Source organism: Rhinolophus ferrumequinum, chromosome 20 (assembly GCF_004115265.2).
Source record: "Rhinolophus ferrumequinum isolate MPI-CBG mRhiFer1 chromosome 20, mRhiFer1_v1.p, whole genome shotgun sequence".
NCBI classification, from domain to species: domain Eukaryota; kingdom Metazoa; phylum Chordata; class Mammalia; order Chiroptera; family Rhinolophidae; genus Rhinolophus; species Rhinolophus ferrumequinum.
This window is the reverse complement of record NC_046303.1, coordinates 40540257-40555011: the sequence shown is the minus strand read 5'-3', so window position 1 is coordinate 40555011 and position 14755 is coordinate 40540257. Positions and strand designations below refer to the sequence as shown.

Here is a 14755-nt window from a genome sequence, read left to right as displayed (position 1 = left end):
GTATTTTCATTTTTTAACTATTATATATATAAAAAAAAATAAGTTACAGAAAAGCTGCTTTCTGAACCATGGTGTACTTTTAAATACTACAAATTGCCAGACAGTCAGCAATGTGTATATATATATATATATATATATATATATATATATATATATAATTGCATTTCCAAAACATATATATGGACTGCATATATATGAATAAACAGATAAGTTGAATAAAGACTGAAGTATCTATTGGAACCAAATAAATTATTGAGGTTACAAGGAGTACTTATATAGAAAATAATTCTGCGCTTAAAGCTAACCAACTAACTTTTATCTTAATACAAGAAAGGGAAATGAGTGGAAGGAAGTAATGCAATAAAAACTAAACCATTGTAGAAGCAGTTATCCTGATAAATATTGATTACTCCATTCCAGTGAATGGAAACTACTTATAATGTATAATATTCTAGTATAGTATATAGTATATATTACAGCTGCTCAGGTTTTTACTACATTAATCTCTTATTATTATATTGAAAGATTATACAAACCATGGCAAGTTAAGAAATGACAGTTAAAGTCCCTGGGAGGAAAATATAAAGTATTATTAAGCTTTTTGTTGAGAGACAGATCGATTTGTATCTCTCTTAGGAACTTTTTTTTCTTCCCATCCTTTATTTCTCTCTTCCAAAAAAAATCTTTTCTTTTTAAAAAAAAAAAATAAATAAACTTAGATTATATTGAAAGCAAGCAATCTCAATGTAAATTTAAAAAATGAAACAGACACATCACATTTAAACAATTAAGTTAGTTAAAATGAAGGTAGCAATATCCACAAGCATAGTTGGCATTGGAAAAAATGGGCATGCCAAACCATGTATTGTGGTCGTAACTGTTTAAAAAGCTATTGATCAAGTTGGTCATACTTAATTCAAAGATCTCTATTGTTGGCCAACAGCTTTTAGGAAGTAAAATTTATACTTACAGAGTTTTGAGAATATGACAGTGGAGTAAAAAAAGGGTTGTTATTATTTAAGTAATATCTAGATCTGTCAAATCCCTTTAAGAGAAAAACAGAAACAATATGTGGGGAAAATAGAAAACCCAAAATATGGCAACTGAAATTATTGTAATGAAAACCTGAAGTGTGATAAAATGCCAAAAATTAAATACAACTCAATGGCTAGCGTATATTTTACAATTATTCTGCAGTGCTATTAATGATTTGCAAAACCAATTATGCTATCGAAATGAAATATAGGGGAGGCTTGCAGGCACCACTGAGCATAATCCAGTTACTAGTAAGTAACCTGATGTGCTTTTTCTGCCCAATTTAACATCACCACAGGCTTTCTCACTCTCCTCCTTAACAAGTTGCAGGTCATAAAGCAGGCGATGAGTCCATTTATCCATAAAATTAGTTGCAACACTGCTTGTCGCTCTTGGAATTAGTGCCTCAATTTTAAAATTTCCATGAGCATGCATGGAAATTGAGTCACATAATAATGAAATCAAACTTCCAATAATGGAGAATGAAGGTTAGGGATACTTTCTTGTATCATGCTGTTTTAAATTGATAAACTATTTCTTTTTTTCGTTTGTTTGTTTTTTGGTGAAATGTGTTGCATTCAATAGCAATTCTTAAGGTGGTTTAAAATTTTTTTAAACAGAAAGGAATGTTTTACAATACTGAATATAATGTAATTAATATTGGCAATGCAACCTAGCAGAGAATAACTTAAAAAATCATTATGGAAAAGAATATCCCAGTCTCCCTTTCATCCTGGAAATCCCCAGATTTCCTTCCCAATATTTGACAATTTTTAGATTATAAGAACAGGTGAACACATACTTATGAAGTGTAAGAGAACAGTATGAAGTAAATAATATCGGCCCTCTGAGTTTCCGTAAATATTTTGGAGACTATCAATCTATTTTGACATGTATGTGAGGAACAGATATACACTGACTTTTATTGGCATGGTATTTAGTGTCTTGTACAATTTTAGGAGTTATGCATGGTCACAGACAGAACAGTCGAGGAATGATATTAGCCAAATGATTCTCATATTTAAAATTTTTGTATGTAAGCTTTCACTGCAGTGAGCGAGGGGCTCCCTATTCCATTCTGGTTTTTTTTCCTACTAGGTTATTTAATAATTAATAATTAATTCAACTCAGTATTCAAGCCTATAGATATATTTACTAATTATATACTGGATAGAAAGGCTAGGTAACACTTATGGGGAAAAGATAATTTATTAGAAGTGTCTTGCCAAAGCACTCATTCAGTGTGAATGGAAAGACTATTAACATGCTGTCCGTAACCTTTGATTTCATGGAGTTCAATAATATCATTTGGCAGTGACCATTTTTGCTGTTTTCCTTTTGTAGTTAGCCAAACTAAATGTTTTCTCTAGAACATAAAACTACTGGAAAAGTAAAATTACCTTTTAAGTCAAGATCCTCCAAATATATATAGTCCAGTGCTTAATTTTATTATCTGATAAAATGCATTTTGTTTATACATGCAAATTAAATTAAATTATAAACTTATATATATTCTAAAATATCCACCACTATTATTTTTAAAGGGTAGAAGTAGATAGATGAAAATAATGATTAATTAAATTACATTACAATGTCCAAAAAAGAAATATTACAAAATAAAATTTACAACAATGATCTAAGGAATATATTTATAGGACGTGTATGAGATTGGTCAAAAACATGAGGGCAATGAAAATTATCTTTAGTTTTCATTCTACTAACTTGTAAGAACATTCTTCCTTTTATCTTGTTTTGTTGAACATTTGTTAACAAATCTGTAAAATTTGATGGATCATAAATATATTTATATATTTGAAAGATAAAATTTAAAAAAAAGTATAGAATACTGATTTTAATACATAATGATATTACCTGCTTAGTGGAAAGCTCCATTGCTGAAATAGTAGTTGGTTCCTAAAGAAGAAAAAAAAATGTGAACTGTTTGGTCAATTATAAAAGTTATTATTTAATTAACATAAAACACCAACGTAAGTTTTTAGAGAGGTAACTTCAGTGCCTGCAAGAATCAATATAATTGGGAAATAAGACACATGAAAGAAATTTCATAGATGAGTGTTAAATGTGTGGATCAGACAATAAGAATGTATTAATGTCTTCCAGCCAAAGACCATTCAGAACACACCTGTAATTGGTGAAGTTGGATTTAATGCTCGTTGCAATAAGGAACACCATGGAACTGCTCAGTGTGTGTTGGAAAAGACATGATAGGGGCTTGTTAGGTGATTTGAGACAGGGTTCAAGGAAGTGGGGCTTTGCTTTACATTGGATGCTATCAAAAAGCAGAGGTAATTCTATGAATAGGTATCTTCATAAATCTTATTTAGAAGGAGGGAAGAACAGAGTGAGAATAAAGCAGTGGTTGGTAAAAAGTAGCAATCGCTCACATGGGCAGGATAGTGGGCATTTGGTCTTCTTTTACGATTTGGACAATGTTTATGTTCTTGCCTGTGTTCAGACATAATTACAGAAAGGTCTTGCTTTCCTCTTGATTCACCATGGTTTCAGAGTAGGATTGTATGACGTTGCTGTTTTGTGAAAATTCGTGTGTTCCACTGAGAACATTATGGACTGGCTGAGAGTGCCAGGCCAGCTCCTGATAAAAATAATGACAAGCTGATAGTATCAGGCCAGTTTCCAGGTGTCAAGGACTCTGCAAACTCAGTTGGGATGAAAACCCTTGGTTAAGTGTTTCAGTTCTACTGAAGCCTACCATGAACACACATAATTTGCATAAATAAACACTGTTCATTGACAAACTTAGACAACTAGAAGGCTATTCACCTGAATACATTAGATTACATCCTTAGATTCACTTTCATTGAACTGTGCTCCATCATATCTTTCAACAAAGACAAAACAACACTAGGAAGGAGATTGCTTGGGGATTTCAGAGTTGGCTAATGAGAAAGAGGGTTAGATAGGAAGAATGATCTTAAAAGGCCTCATTATGTAGGTGACTGAGGCTGAGCCCTAAAGAAAGTGTAGGGTTAGACACTGGAGCCAAACAGCATGGATTCAAATAATAACTCAAACCTGACCAGAAGTGTGATACTAAGTGATGTACATAACCTCATTGTAATTCAGTTTTCTCATCTGAAAAATGAGTATGCTGGTGCCTTCCTCATAGGATGGTGAGAAGATTAAATGAGTTAATGTAAAGCACTTTACAGATGTGCTTGGCACATAGTGTTTATTAAAATATTTCCTGTCTTATTCTCTCTCTCTCTCTCTCTCTCTCTCTCTCTCTCTCTCTCTCTCTCTCTCTCTCTCTCATACACACACACACACACACACACACACACACGCACACACACTCCCATATCCTTTTCTTGCTTTAGTTTTTCTTTTTAGTGCTGATTACTAATCTGGGATAAATATGCATATATGTATGAAGTTCTAACAATTAAGTTCGAAAACTTTTTGCAACGATGTTGCTAACCTTTTTTGATATCAGAGGGATTATTTATTATGAATTTGTAACAACTGGACAAACAGTTAACAAAGTTTACTATTTGGAAGTGCTGAAAAGGCTGCGTTAAAAAGTTAGACGACCTGAACTTTTCACCAATAATTCATGGCTCTTGCATCATGACAAAGCACCAGCTCACACGACACTGTCTGTGAGGGAGTTTTTAGTCAGTAAACAAATAACTGTATAGGAACACCCTCCCTACTCACCTGATCTGGCCCCCAATGACTTCTTTCTTGACCAGAAGATAAAGGAAATATTGAAAAGAAGACATTTTAAGGACATTCAGGACATCAAGGGCAACAAGATGACAGCTCTGATGGACATTGCAGAAAAAGAGTTCCAAAATTGCTTTGAAGGGTGAACTAGGCACTGGTGTTGGTGCATAGTTTCCCAAGGGGAGTACTTCGAAGGTGACCATAATGATATTCAGCAATGAAGTATGTAACAGTTTTTCTAGGATGAATTCATGAACTTAATTGTCAGAACTTATATACATATGATCTATATACCATGCATGTTATATATGTAATATATATATATATATATATATATATATATATATATATATATAGCATTTATTTTGTCTCTTATACATCCCCCTGGCCCCATAGCTCAAAGCAGAATCTGAGGTAAGCTCTTATATGCCAGTAGGGAGCAGGAGTGAGGGACAATAATTGAGAGGAGGTGTCATGGATGTGACACATCGAAGGATGTGTCGTGGAAATCACTAGTGTGAGAAAACCTAAAGATAGTGCACAATGATTGTCAATACTGTCCACTGAGGTTTGTACCAACAAACGTATTTATTGATTTCATTCCTCAGCGGATGCCCACAGAAGTGTTAAATCTCCCACACTCCCAGGTATGACTCTTATTTTCCCTTTGACCTGCTGTCAGAAAAGTCCTAGGGCAGAAAGTGTAAAACACACAGAGAGGTAGAGGCGAGGCTGATCGGATGTGAGGGCTGGGGGGTCAGCAGAAGCATCTTATGTCTCCTTAATTGTTTGCCTCTCCTCACCACTCTCAACCCCACATACGTACATTGAGGACAAGGAGTTTTGTTTCACTCACTGCCATATCTCTAACACCTGAGATTGTTCCTGGAATTATAAGTTTTCAATAAATACTTGTTGAATGAATGAATGAATGAACAAGTGAATTAATGAATTGATTCTCTACCAATTTTCTCCTTTCTCTCCAATCTTTTTGACTTTCCCAGTGTACTCTGTTCCTTTTACTGAATTTGTACATGAGATAAAAGCAGCGATCATTAAACAAAGTTCTCAATTTTTCAAATTTAGCTGGAATTTTTTCAAAAATAATCTAAGTGTTCTAGACTCACCATCTTTACTTGTTCATATCCCATTCAATGCCATTTATCCCTCAGCCCACTGAGTGTAGTCCTTACTCTAGAGAGGTTACCCATGATTCTGAGAAGCAGAAATCATCAAAGAACTGTATTGCTGAATAGACAATTTCAGTCTATATTATTATTACTGGACTTCGTTTAACATGGCACTATTGACCACTCATTTCTTCTTGACTGCTTCCTGTATTAAATTTCCTTATGCCTTTGACTTCTTTTTTGACTATTTATTCTTAGCCTTTTTCAGAGTCTTCTCAACCGCCAGCCATTCCTCACATGTTTTCCTTCCCTTGCCGAATCCTTTCCACTCTCCTTTAGATGCTACCTTATTTTTCTGGAGAGCTCATCCACTGTTGTGGTTTCAATCACCCCCTAAGTGCTACAGAATCACAAATTACCACTTCAAACCCCAACATCTAAGCTGAGCACAGGATTGTGTTAACAAATTTAAGACAACCTGCCTGAGATACAATGAAACAAATGATTTAATACATAAATTAATTTAATGGGATAATTTAGAGATTTCCTATAGTTTCCCATTTTCATAGTTTAAATTAATGATATTAAAAATAATTTTGTCTATAGGAATCATCAATCATAAATACAACTATGATGAGAGAAATATCTACCAATTTTTTCTATGCAGAGATATGCTCTGTAGAATTTTGTAACATCAAATCACAAAAATCAAAGGGACAATTCATCACTGATTTTCAGCTTAAAAGACAGAGCAGACTACTGTATTTAAGTTTACACAATATTGGAATCAATGTATCCAAACAGAATTTAGAAGAGTTAGTAACATTTTCCACAGCAACTTCCTTTATTCCAACAGTTTCACATGAGAAATGATTATGTGATTATACAAGCAGCGAACTTCATACAGACTTTCACGAAATACATTTTATAGTAAAGGTATAAGGAAGTGCCTCTTAGAGAATTAATAGCTAGTATAATTGAAGTGAAAGTTAGCTATGTCTAAGTTCTTTTAAAAATTTAAGTGAAACTATATAAAAGTGAAGCTGACTAATATTGATACATTTCATGTTCACTGAATTAAATACCTACAAAGTAGATGGAAATGAATTAATTCATGCCTAAATTGTATAATGAAACAAATTCCTATCCACTCCAAACTCCATTGTATCACACTATGAATTCAGCATTCTTAAATTAGGATTCTGGAATCCCTCAATTAAAAGAAACTTATTTGCGACAACATGGATGGATCATGAAATTATCATGCTAAGTGAAATAAGTCAGACAGAAAAAAATTGAGAACCATATGATTTCACTCATACGTGGGATATTAAACAAAAGCAACAAAGGAACAAGACAAACAAACAAAAACTCATAGACTCATACCATAGTTTAGTGGTTACCAGAGGGTAAGGGGGCAGGGGGATGGTAGATGAGGGTAAACAGGATCAAATATATGGTGATGGAAGGAGAACTGAGACTCTGGGTGGTGAAAACAATGTAATATATAGATGACCTATTACAGAATTGTACACTTGAAACCTATGTAACTTTACTAACAATTATCACCCCAATAAACTTTAATAATAATAAAAAATCCTTATTTATTTTTTAGACCAGAACATTAATAACAGTTTGGAATAGGATATACTATATGCTGCTTGTGGTTGAATTTTAATAGATAATATATCAAGATGACATCCATTTAAATAAGCTATGTTTTTTCTGAGAAAGAGCTGGTGGTAAATATGACTTCTATTTAAAGCAGATGTAGCTTGATAAGCATTTTTTCATGAAACTCGTTTCAACTGCAAATTTAATTGGTGTTTGAGTAAAATGAAAAACTTAGCATCTTTTCAAGATTTTCTATGACTCCAATTTACTATATATTTTTTCAGATATTTTAATCTAGTCCTTATTAAACTTTTGCACTCGCAGAGCTTTTCCACCTGCTGATCCTAGGAGAAGCTGACATAGCTCCCAGGATGCTAAGCACATGGACACTCCTTTAGAATGACTTAATAGTCTAGGTTTTGGAAAGCATCAATTATGTTTTACATTTGAATAAAAATTAAACTCATTTATTTGCTCAGCTGTTCATGGAATATTGCATAAATTGGGTTTAAAATGAATGTGTTATTGATGTAACTTCCTTGCAATCTTTTGCAGTCAATAGGACTACAAATAAAACTGACTGTACTAAATGCACTGCAACTAGATGTAATAGTCTACTGTCTCAAAAATAAAACCCTCTTTGAACTGGAAAAAAATTCCACAGTGAGTATAGTGAAAATCAACATATGTCTGGCTTTTATACCTTTTGAATATTTTAAAACAAGGTATAGGTATGGAATTTTCAAGCATTTTAAAAGAGACTTTCATTTGTATAACTGGTTAACAATAGCTACCATTTCCTAGTAATTTTAGTTAAAACAAAACTTTAAAAATTTATAAAATGAACAAGTTGAGGATCAATTGACTGTAACCAACTTATTCATTATCACATAGTGAATATGATTCAAATACAGATTTATCATTACAATAATAATTGGAATTAGGTTTGTGTCTTAGTACTTTAACACCATTCTGAATATATAATGGCAAGTAAAAGTCATTTCTAGAGTCCTATAGCACTGCCAATTTTATTTCATTTCTTATTACCTATTAAAATTTTACTCTAAAGTGGAAATTTTTATTACTGAGGAATATTTTTGTTTCTATACTCTGATTGGGATTTGATTTCACCCAGAATAAAAGTATATGGATGTAATTGAAACCACTGGAATGTTCTGTGATTATCCAGGGTGTTTTCTTAAAACCAACCTCAAGATGGCAATGAACATAGTACTGGCATTAATTCAGCATTTTATATGAGATTTGGTTATTCAGTCTAGCAAGGGTACATAATGAACATGATCTCCTGGAGATGATATTACGGTAAACGTAACTGGTTGGTTGACATTAAATGTCTTTCTTTTTAAAATCCAAGAGTATCAGATACTACCAGGACCCTATATTTGTTCCTTGTCTATTTTCCTTGTCAAACTACAGTAATGCTCAGGTTAATCCTTTTTAATTTTATGTTAAATGAAATGACTTGCAAGGCTCAAATAGAAATACAGCAACTGTAACATTTCTCTGCTTGTTGCACTGTATATAGCAATTGCTTTAATGTGTTTTTTTCTCCCACTACAAAATTAAACAAAGTTTGACAGTGAAATATTCCAATTGCTAGACCACAATATATGTATGAACTTTGCCTGATAGAATAGAATGTTGAAAGTAAATATTTCTCTAAACTCTGCCCAAATATGTTTTGTCTACTTGTACGTCAAAGAAATCATAATGACAATAATGCATAGCAAAGAATATGGGAGCAAACTAGAACATTTATCTATGGAATGAGATGTGTTCTAAGTTGCTAACAGTATTTTTACAAAATCATAAATTCATAAACAATTATTTTGATGGCAGCACAATATTACTAATTTATACTTAATTGTTAGAGACTGATAAAGAGTCTCATGATATTTTAAAAATGATACCATGCCATTCAATAGTTATCATAGGTGTAATTCAGTTGTGTATTTTTCTCAAAACTGCAATATATTAACAAAATCTAATAGATATAAAATATTTCTTGCAAGATTTTTGGCTTCCAACCTCTCAAGATTTTGTTAAGTCACTTAAAATCAGTGTAAATTAGTATCTTCTTAAACTAAAATTTTTATTAATGTACTAAAGAACATAGTTAAGATGTGAAATGTAAATTTAAAATCCCAGAGATATAGGTAATGAAAATTCATTAGAATATAGTTTTACTGTAAAATTATGCATGTTCTGATTTATAAAATCCCAGAAAATAATTAAATAATAAAAATTACCTTATTTTTAAAATGGCATGACATGACTTGATGCAATTCTACAAGATAAAACTTAATTGTATTCATAATCAATTAAGTCCTTGGAATTATGAGAGAGAAAATGTAAGCGTCTGCAAGCTGCATAAGGTCAAGGATGAGGTTTATTATGTTTATCAGAACTTAGCATTTTGCCAGAACCATGGTAGGAAGAACATATTTGTTTACAGTTGAATTAATAAATAAAAAATTAAATAATATACAACTGAAAGGAAATATACAAATGAACCATGACAAATCCCTAAGTAAGAGATTCTGGAAATACTTAAGAAATTCTTAAGTTAGCATAATATTTTAGTGTCTTCTGTAACTTCATTTGCAACAGTGGTGGCAGTATAAATTTCCAAATATATAGAATTGGTAATTTTTTTTTTCTACTGGAAAGTAATATGGGATATAATCAGCAATATAACTTGTTGCTGCTCCCAATTTATTGTACTCAAACTCTAGCACCTCACATTGTGCATGGTTTCCCTTGAAGACCTTCAACTCTTTAGTTTCATATATTTCCTTTTTTCATCAATACTGATTTATTCATTCATTTAATAAATGTTGGAGGAAAACATATTTTAGGTTCTGGAAGGCACAACAATGGACACAAGACAGCAATTTATTTACCTACCCTTTAGTGCCCATAATTTGCTTGTTAAATCTAGGTGGACTCTATATTGCTAACACAGTCCATTTGGATAATTGCATTTTTGAATTTATAGGCTCAAGTATCAATGTGTAAATACTGAAATAGAACTTAGTGAATGAACCACAGGGATAGTTATCACTGGCATAAATAAAGGCCAAAGTACCTGATTATAAAAATCATGATATAATCATAACAATTTTATTATTTTGAAGACTTAAAGCAAGAAGTAGTTGAAAAGACTACTGGAAATGTGGCTTATTTTCAGTGTAGCTACACTAGAAAAAATTACATTAACGATACAGTTTTTATCACAGTCCCTAGCACTATCGTGGATGCTTTACGATAGGTAGTAGTAGCGTACCTTTAATTCTCCTAGCCTCCTTCTGCAATAGGCTTATTCTCATTGTTTTACTGATGGACATGCTCAAAGGGACCGTATAAGTGTTCCTAAGTGAAGTGCCATGTAGGTATATGACTGAAGATCCTAAACTCCTTCCACTAGAACATCGTTTAGTGTTATTACAGGATGTCTATGTCATGATTTACCAGTTATTTGTTTCAGTGCTAATCGCAATTTTAGTTGAATGAATATACATTGGGAGCTTGCCATATTATAGTTCATTTTCTCTTCAAAATAGTACTTAATAGTGAGCAAGAGCCCTACTGAGTTAATAAGATGGTCTGGAAATATGGGGCTAAGAAAAGCCTTAGGGAGACTTTGCTTACAATTAAAATATTTAATCAACTGAAAAATTTAATCCAGCTGCTTCATTTTATAGATACAGTATCTGAGACACTGGAACTAAGTGAGATAATTTTAAGTTGTGAGACTAGATCCAATGTTTTCTCATTTCGTCCATAAAATTCTTCAAATTCCACTTTCTTTATTTTATAGTCTCATATGTTTGCTCTATTGCTTTATCAAAAACTGAAGTAACACCTTTTATAGGCATCTACTTCCCTGTCATATCTCATAAATAATTCTTATCAAGGTGTGCTTCAATTCAAACTTTCTATTAAATTAGCTTTCCAAAAGGAACAACAGACTCCTCTCTCATGTCAACCTATCCTGCTGCCTCTACCCCAAATCCTATATAAAGTTAACTGGGCCATCCATGATTCACGACAAAGGGACATATATCTGAACATTTCTCAAATGTGTAGACTCAGAATCCATAACAAATTTGCCACCAGTGATATAAAAACCTCAAGCCTCTTTTTCTAACAAATGATTTCTTTAAGAAAATATAAAACGATTCATGAATATGCTACAAAACGGTTGAAATGTCTTCATTCCCCTGTCATTCTGAATGTATTCATTTCCCTTAGTACATTCATGGAAGTTACCTATCATCCCACTTATACTGAAAATTGTGAAAGAGAAAGTTTTGACTAGTGGGGGAGTACATGGAATTTGTTCATTGAGGTAACTTACATAAATAATATAAAGTGTAAATCATATATTTTATCACTGAGGAAACAAAATATGAGCAAGATTGTATTTCTTTACATTTTTAGATTTAACTAGCACTGAACATTTCAAGGTTTATTTTGACTAGTGTCTGGCTTTCTAATTGACAAGCTAATTAGAAGAGTATGCTAGACTACTTGTCCGTACCAAGTTTAGTGTGCAGCTGTCCTGGGGGAAAGACATACAAGTGAGCTTGTTGACACTTGAAATTAAGCAGCACTCACCCGAAAAACTGTCATTTCTTCCAGCAGAACTTCTTCTAAATCGTGCCAAGTCTCCTTAGGAATTGAAACTACTTTAAGAACTGTTCCAACATCTTTGAAAGAAAGTAGAGAAGAGCACAACTTAAACAGATCTGAACAGACTTTAGTGTTAATGAAAAGAATCAGTATTTGACCAGAAAGAACATTTTGACCTCAGTCTTCCTTTTAATGTATACCTTTGTTACTGCATTAGTAATTTATTCAAATGCATTTCATGCAACTACAGAAACTATAAACAGAGCCGTGGAATAAAAATAATTGAATTTTTAGAAATACACGAAGCTTTGAAGATGAGTTTATCCTGAGCTTACATAATTTAAAAATATGTAATAATCACTAGATTGGATTGATTATTTTTATTATTTTTAATCTGAATTGTCGGATGTTTTAGGGAAAAAAAAAGATAATACCAGTTTTGACAGGACAGGTTTTTCCACATTTGTTATGAAATCAGGGACTATGATGGAGATTCAATGCAGATGCAAAATGCAAAGAATGTTGTCAAGCAACAGAACAAAGAACAGGTAGTTAGAGCTTCAGAGCCTGGCTACTCATCCTCTTGTCGCCTGAAAGTCTTTAGTACTTGAAGGCCCTTAACTGCAGCTCAATGACCATTAAGTGATGAATGACAATAACCTGATTTCTCAAAATAAACACCTTGGATTACTTATTACACTGTTTTTTTTTTTATTTTTTCAATAATTGGTTCATCAGTTTTAGTTAACATATAGGTTAATCAATTTTAAAGTACTAAAGAAATTTAAAATTCAGAAGCATAAATCATAAAAACTGATAACTGAACACGTTCTGTAAATGTCAAGCATTGTTTATTCTAATCTTCAGTGATAAAACAGATTGTTTTAATAAAAGTTGTCATTTTTACTCTAAGTTGGGTTAAGAAGATATTAATTTTCCAGTATTTACAGGCATGTTCCTATTCCTTAATAGAATGAAGAATAGGCCTTTATTAAATTAAAAAACAAAACCCAAAAAAACAAAAAACTGACTCTTCAACATTTCAATTCTTCTACAGCTCATGAATTATTTTTAGCTTCCATCGGTTCATTTTAATCAAGTTTAGCAGGCTCATTATTTGAGAAGAAAATCTTGTTAGTAAAGAATAAGTTACACCAGAAAAATAATTCAACGTATTCATACCACGGATAACCATTTTCAGGGGATCGATATACCTTATGTGAGATCAAAAAGATTGCTAGTATATCCCTTAAAAAGTTAAAAAAGAAAACAAAACAAAAGAAAACAAAACGAACACTTTTAGGAGGATCCTTCTGTGTTGACAGGACATTAGACTACTCATAACACCAAAGATTGAAGGTAAATTAGGTTAATCGACTCTGTACCTCTGATGGATCTCCAGTATCCAAACATAACTTTATCTGTGCTCCAGATCCAGTTTTACTGAGTAGTATTTCAAACAATTTCACACAAATTGAATCAGATTACTCAACTAGGATCAATATACTATGATGTACTACTTAGTTAAAAGATAAAATTACTGGAATCAATTTACTTTGCTGACAGATGACCCTGGTCTGTGCTGACCGATAGCCATCCACGTCATCAGATATTCCACGTGCTCATGAAACTGGCTCCTTTAAGAGCCACTTGTGTCAAGAGGAATTAAAAACTCATGATTGGGTTTCTTTGGTCAAACAGTCAGAAGCAAGCTTTTGTTGCACTGACAATGAGTGAGGGACTTCTCAACATGCTTAGGCCAGAGGTGAAGAAACAGGCAAGTGTGACATTAGTGAACAAACGTAACTATTCTGTAGAGATATCTATTATAATTTGACATTAAATAAACTAATATTTATTGAAGAGAAATCCTGTCATCTTAGCCTTTCTAAAGATACTTATAACTAGAAGTTGATATTTGCAATTCATTGACTTTTATCAAACTGAGTCTCACTGGGATTCTTTTATTTGATAGAGAAACTTTCTCACTCACAAAAAGAGACTGTAATGCATTGCTCAGAACCTCACATTATTACACTTGATAACATATTTCACAGTTTTGTTATAAAACTTTAAGTCTTTAAAGCACTTAGTTGCCATTCCTCTGTAATTAATGCAATTTTTTTCCGTTTCTCACCAAGGGAAAATAAATGTTATTATACAAGGTTTCAGTGGAGCACTCAGTCTGTTTCCCATTGATTTATGTCAGTTAACAATGCTAATGGAGTCTAGGAATTTATTACCTTGGAATCTGACCCTAAGTAGCAAGTTTCAAATTTGTAACTGGTACTTTCAAAATAATATTATTAAAGAGAGTAGAGGAAAAATAAAATAATATGTCAAAATAGCAATGGAATTCTTTCTGAAAATATACCTGCAAAAAGTTTGTTTCCAATCTTAGAATTAATAAAATATGTTGTTCAATTTCTATAGAAATGGATCTTAAATGTATGTGGTGATTCCTTAGGTTCTTTTTGTTTTTTTTCTGATGAAGTGTGTTTTTTTTTTGTGTGTGTGTGTGTGTGTGTGTGTGTGTGTTTTCTCATTGTAAGTCAAAATACTGAACAAATTTTGTTGCCAAAATTTATTTGCTAGGAGATTGCTGGTAATTT

General features: G+C 32.3%; 1 protein-coding gene across 6 annotated transcripts in view; it reads right to left on the bottom strand.

The window, feature by feature from the left end:
* The window catches only part of SEMA3A (semaphorin 3A), a 488784-nt gene that overhangs the window by 22351 nt on the left and 451678 nt on the right, over positions 1-14755 (bottom strand). For all 6 annotated transcript variants that reach the window (XM_033088936.1, XM_033088935.1, XM_033088937.1 and 3 more), the window contains 2 exons: positions 12129-12220; positions 2908-2949 (listed from right to left, as the gene is read on the bottom strand). In XM_033088936.1, coding sequence (XP_032944827.1) covers positions 2908-2949; positions 12129-12220 — 134 coding nt within the window. The remainder of the gene's footprint in view (positions 1-2907; positions 2950-12128; positions 12221-14755) is intronic.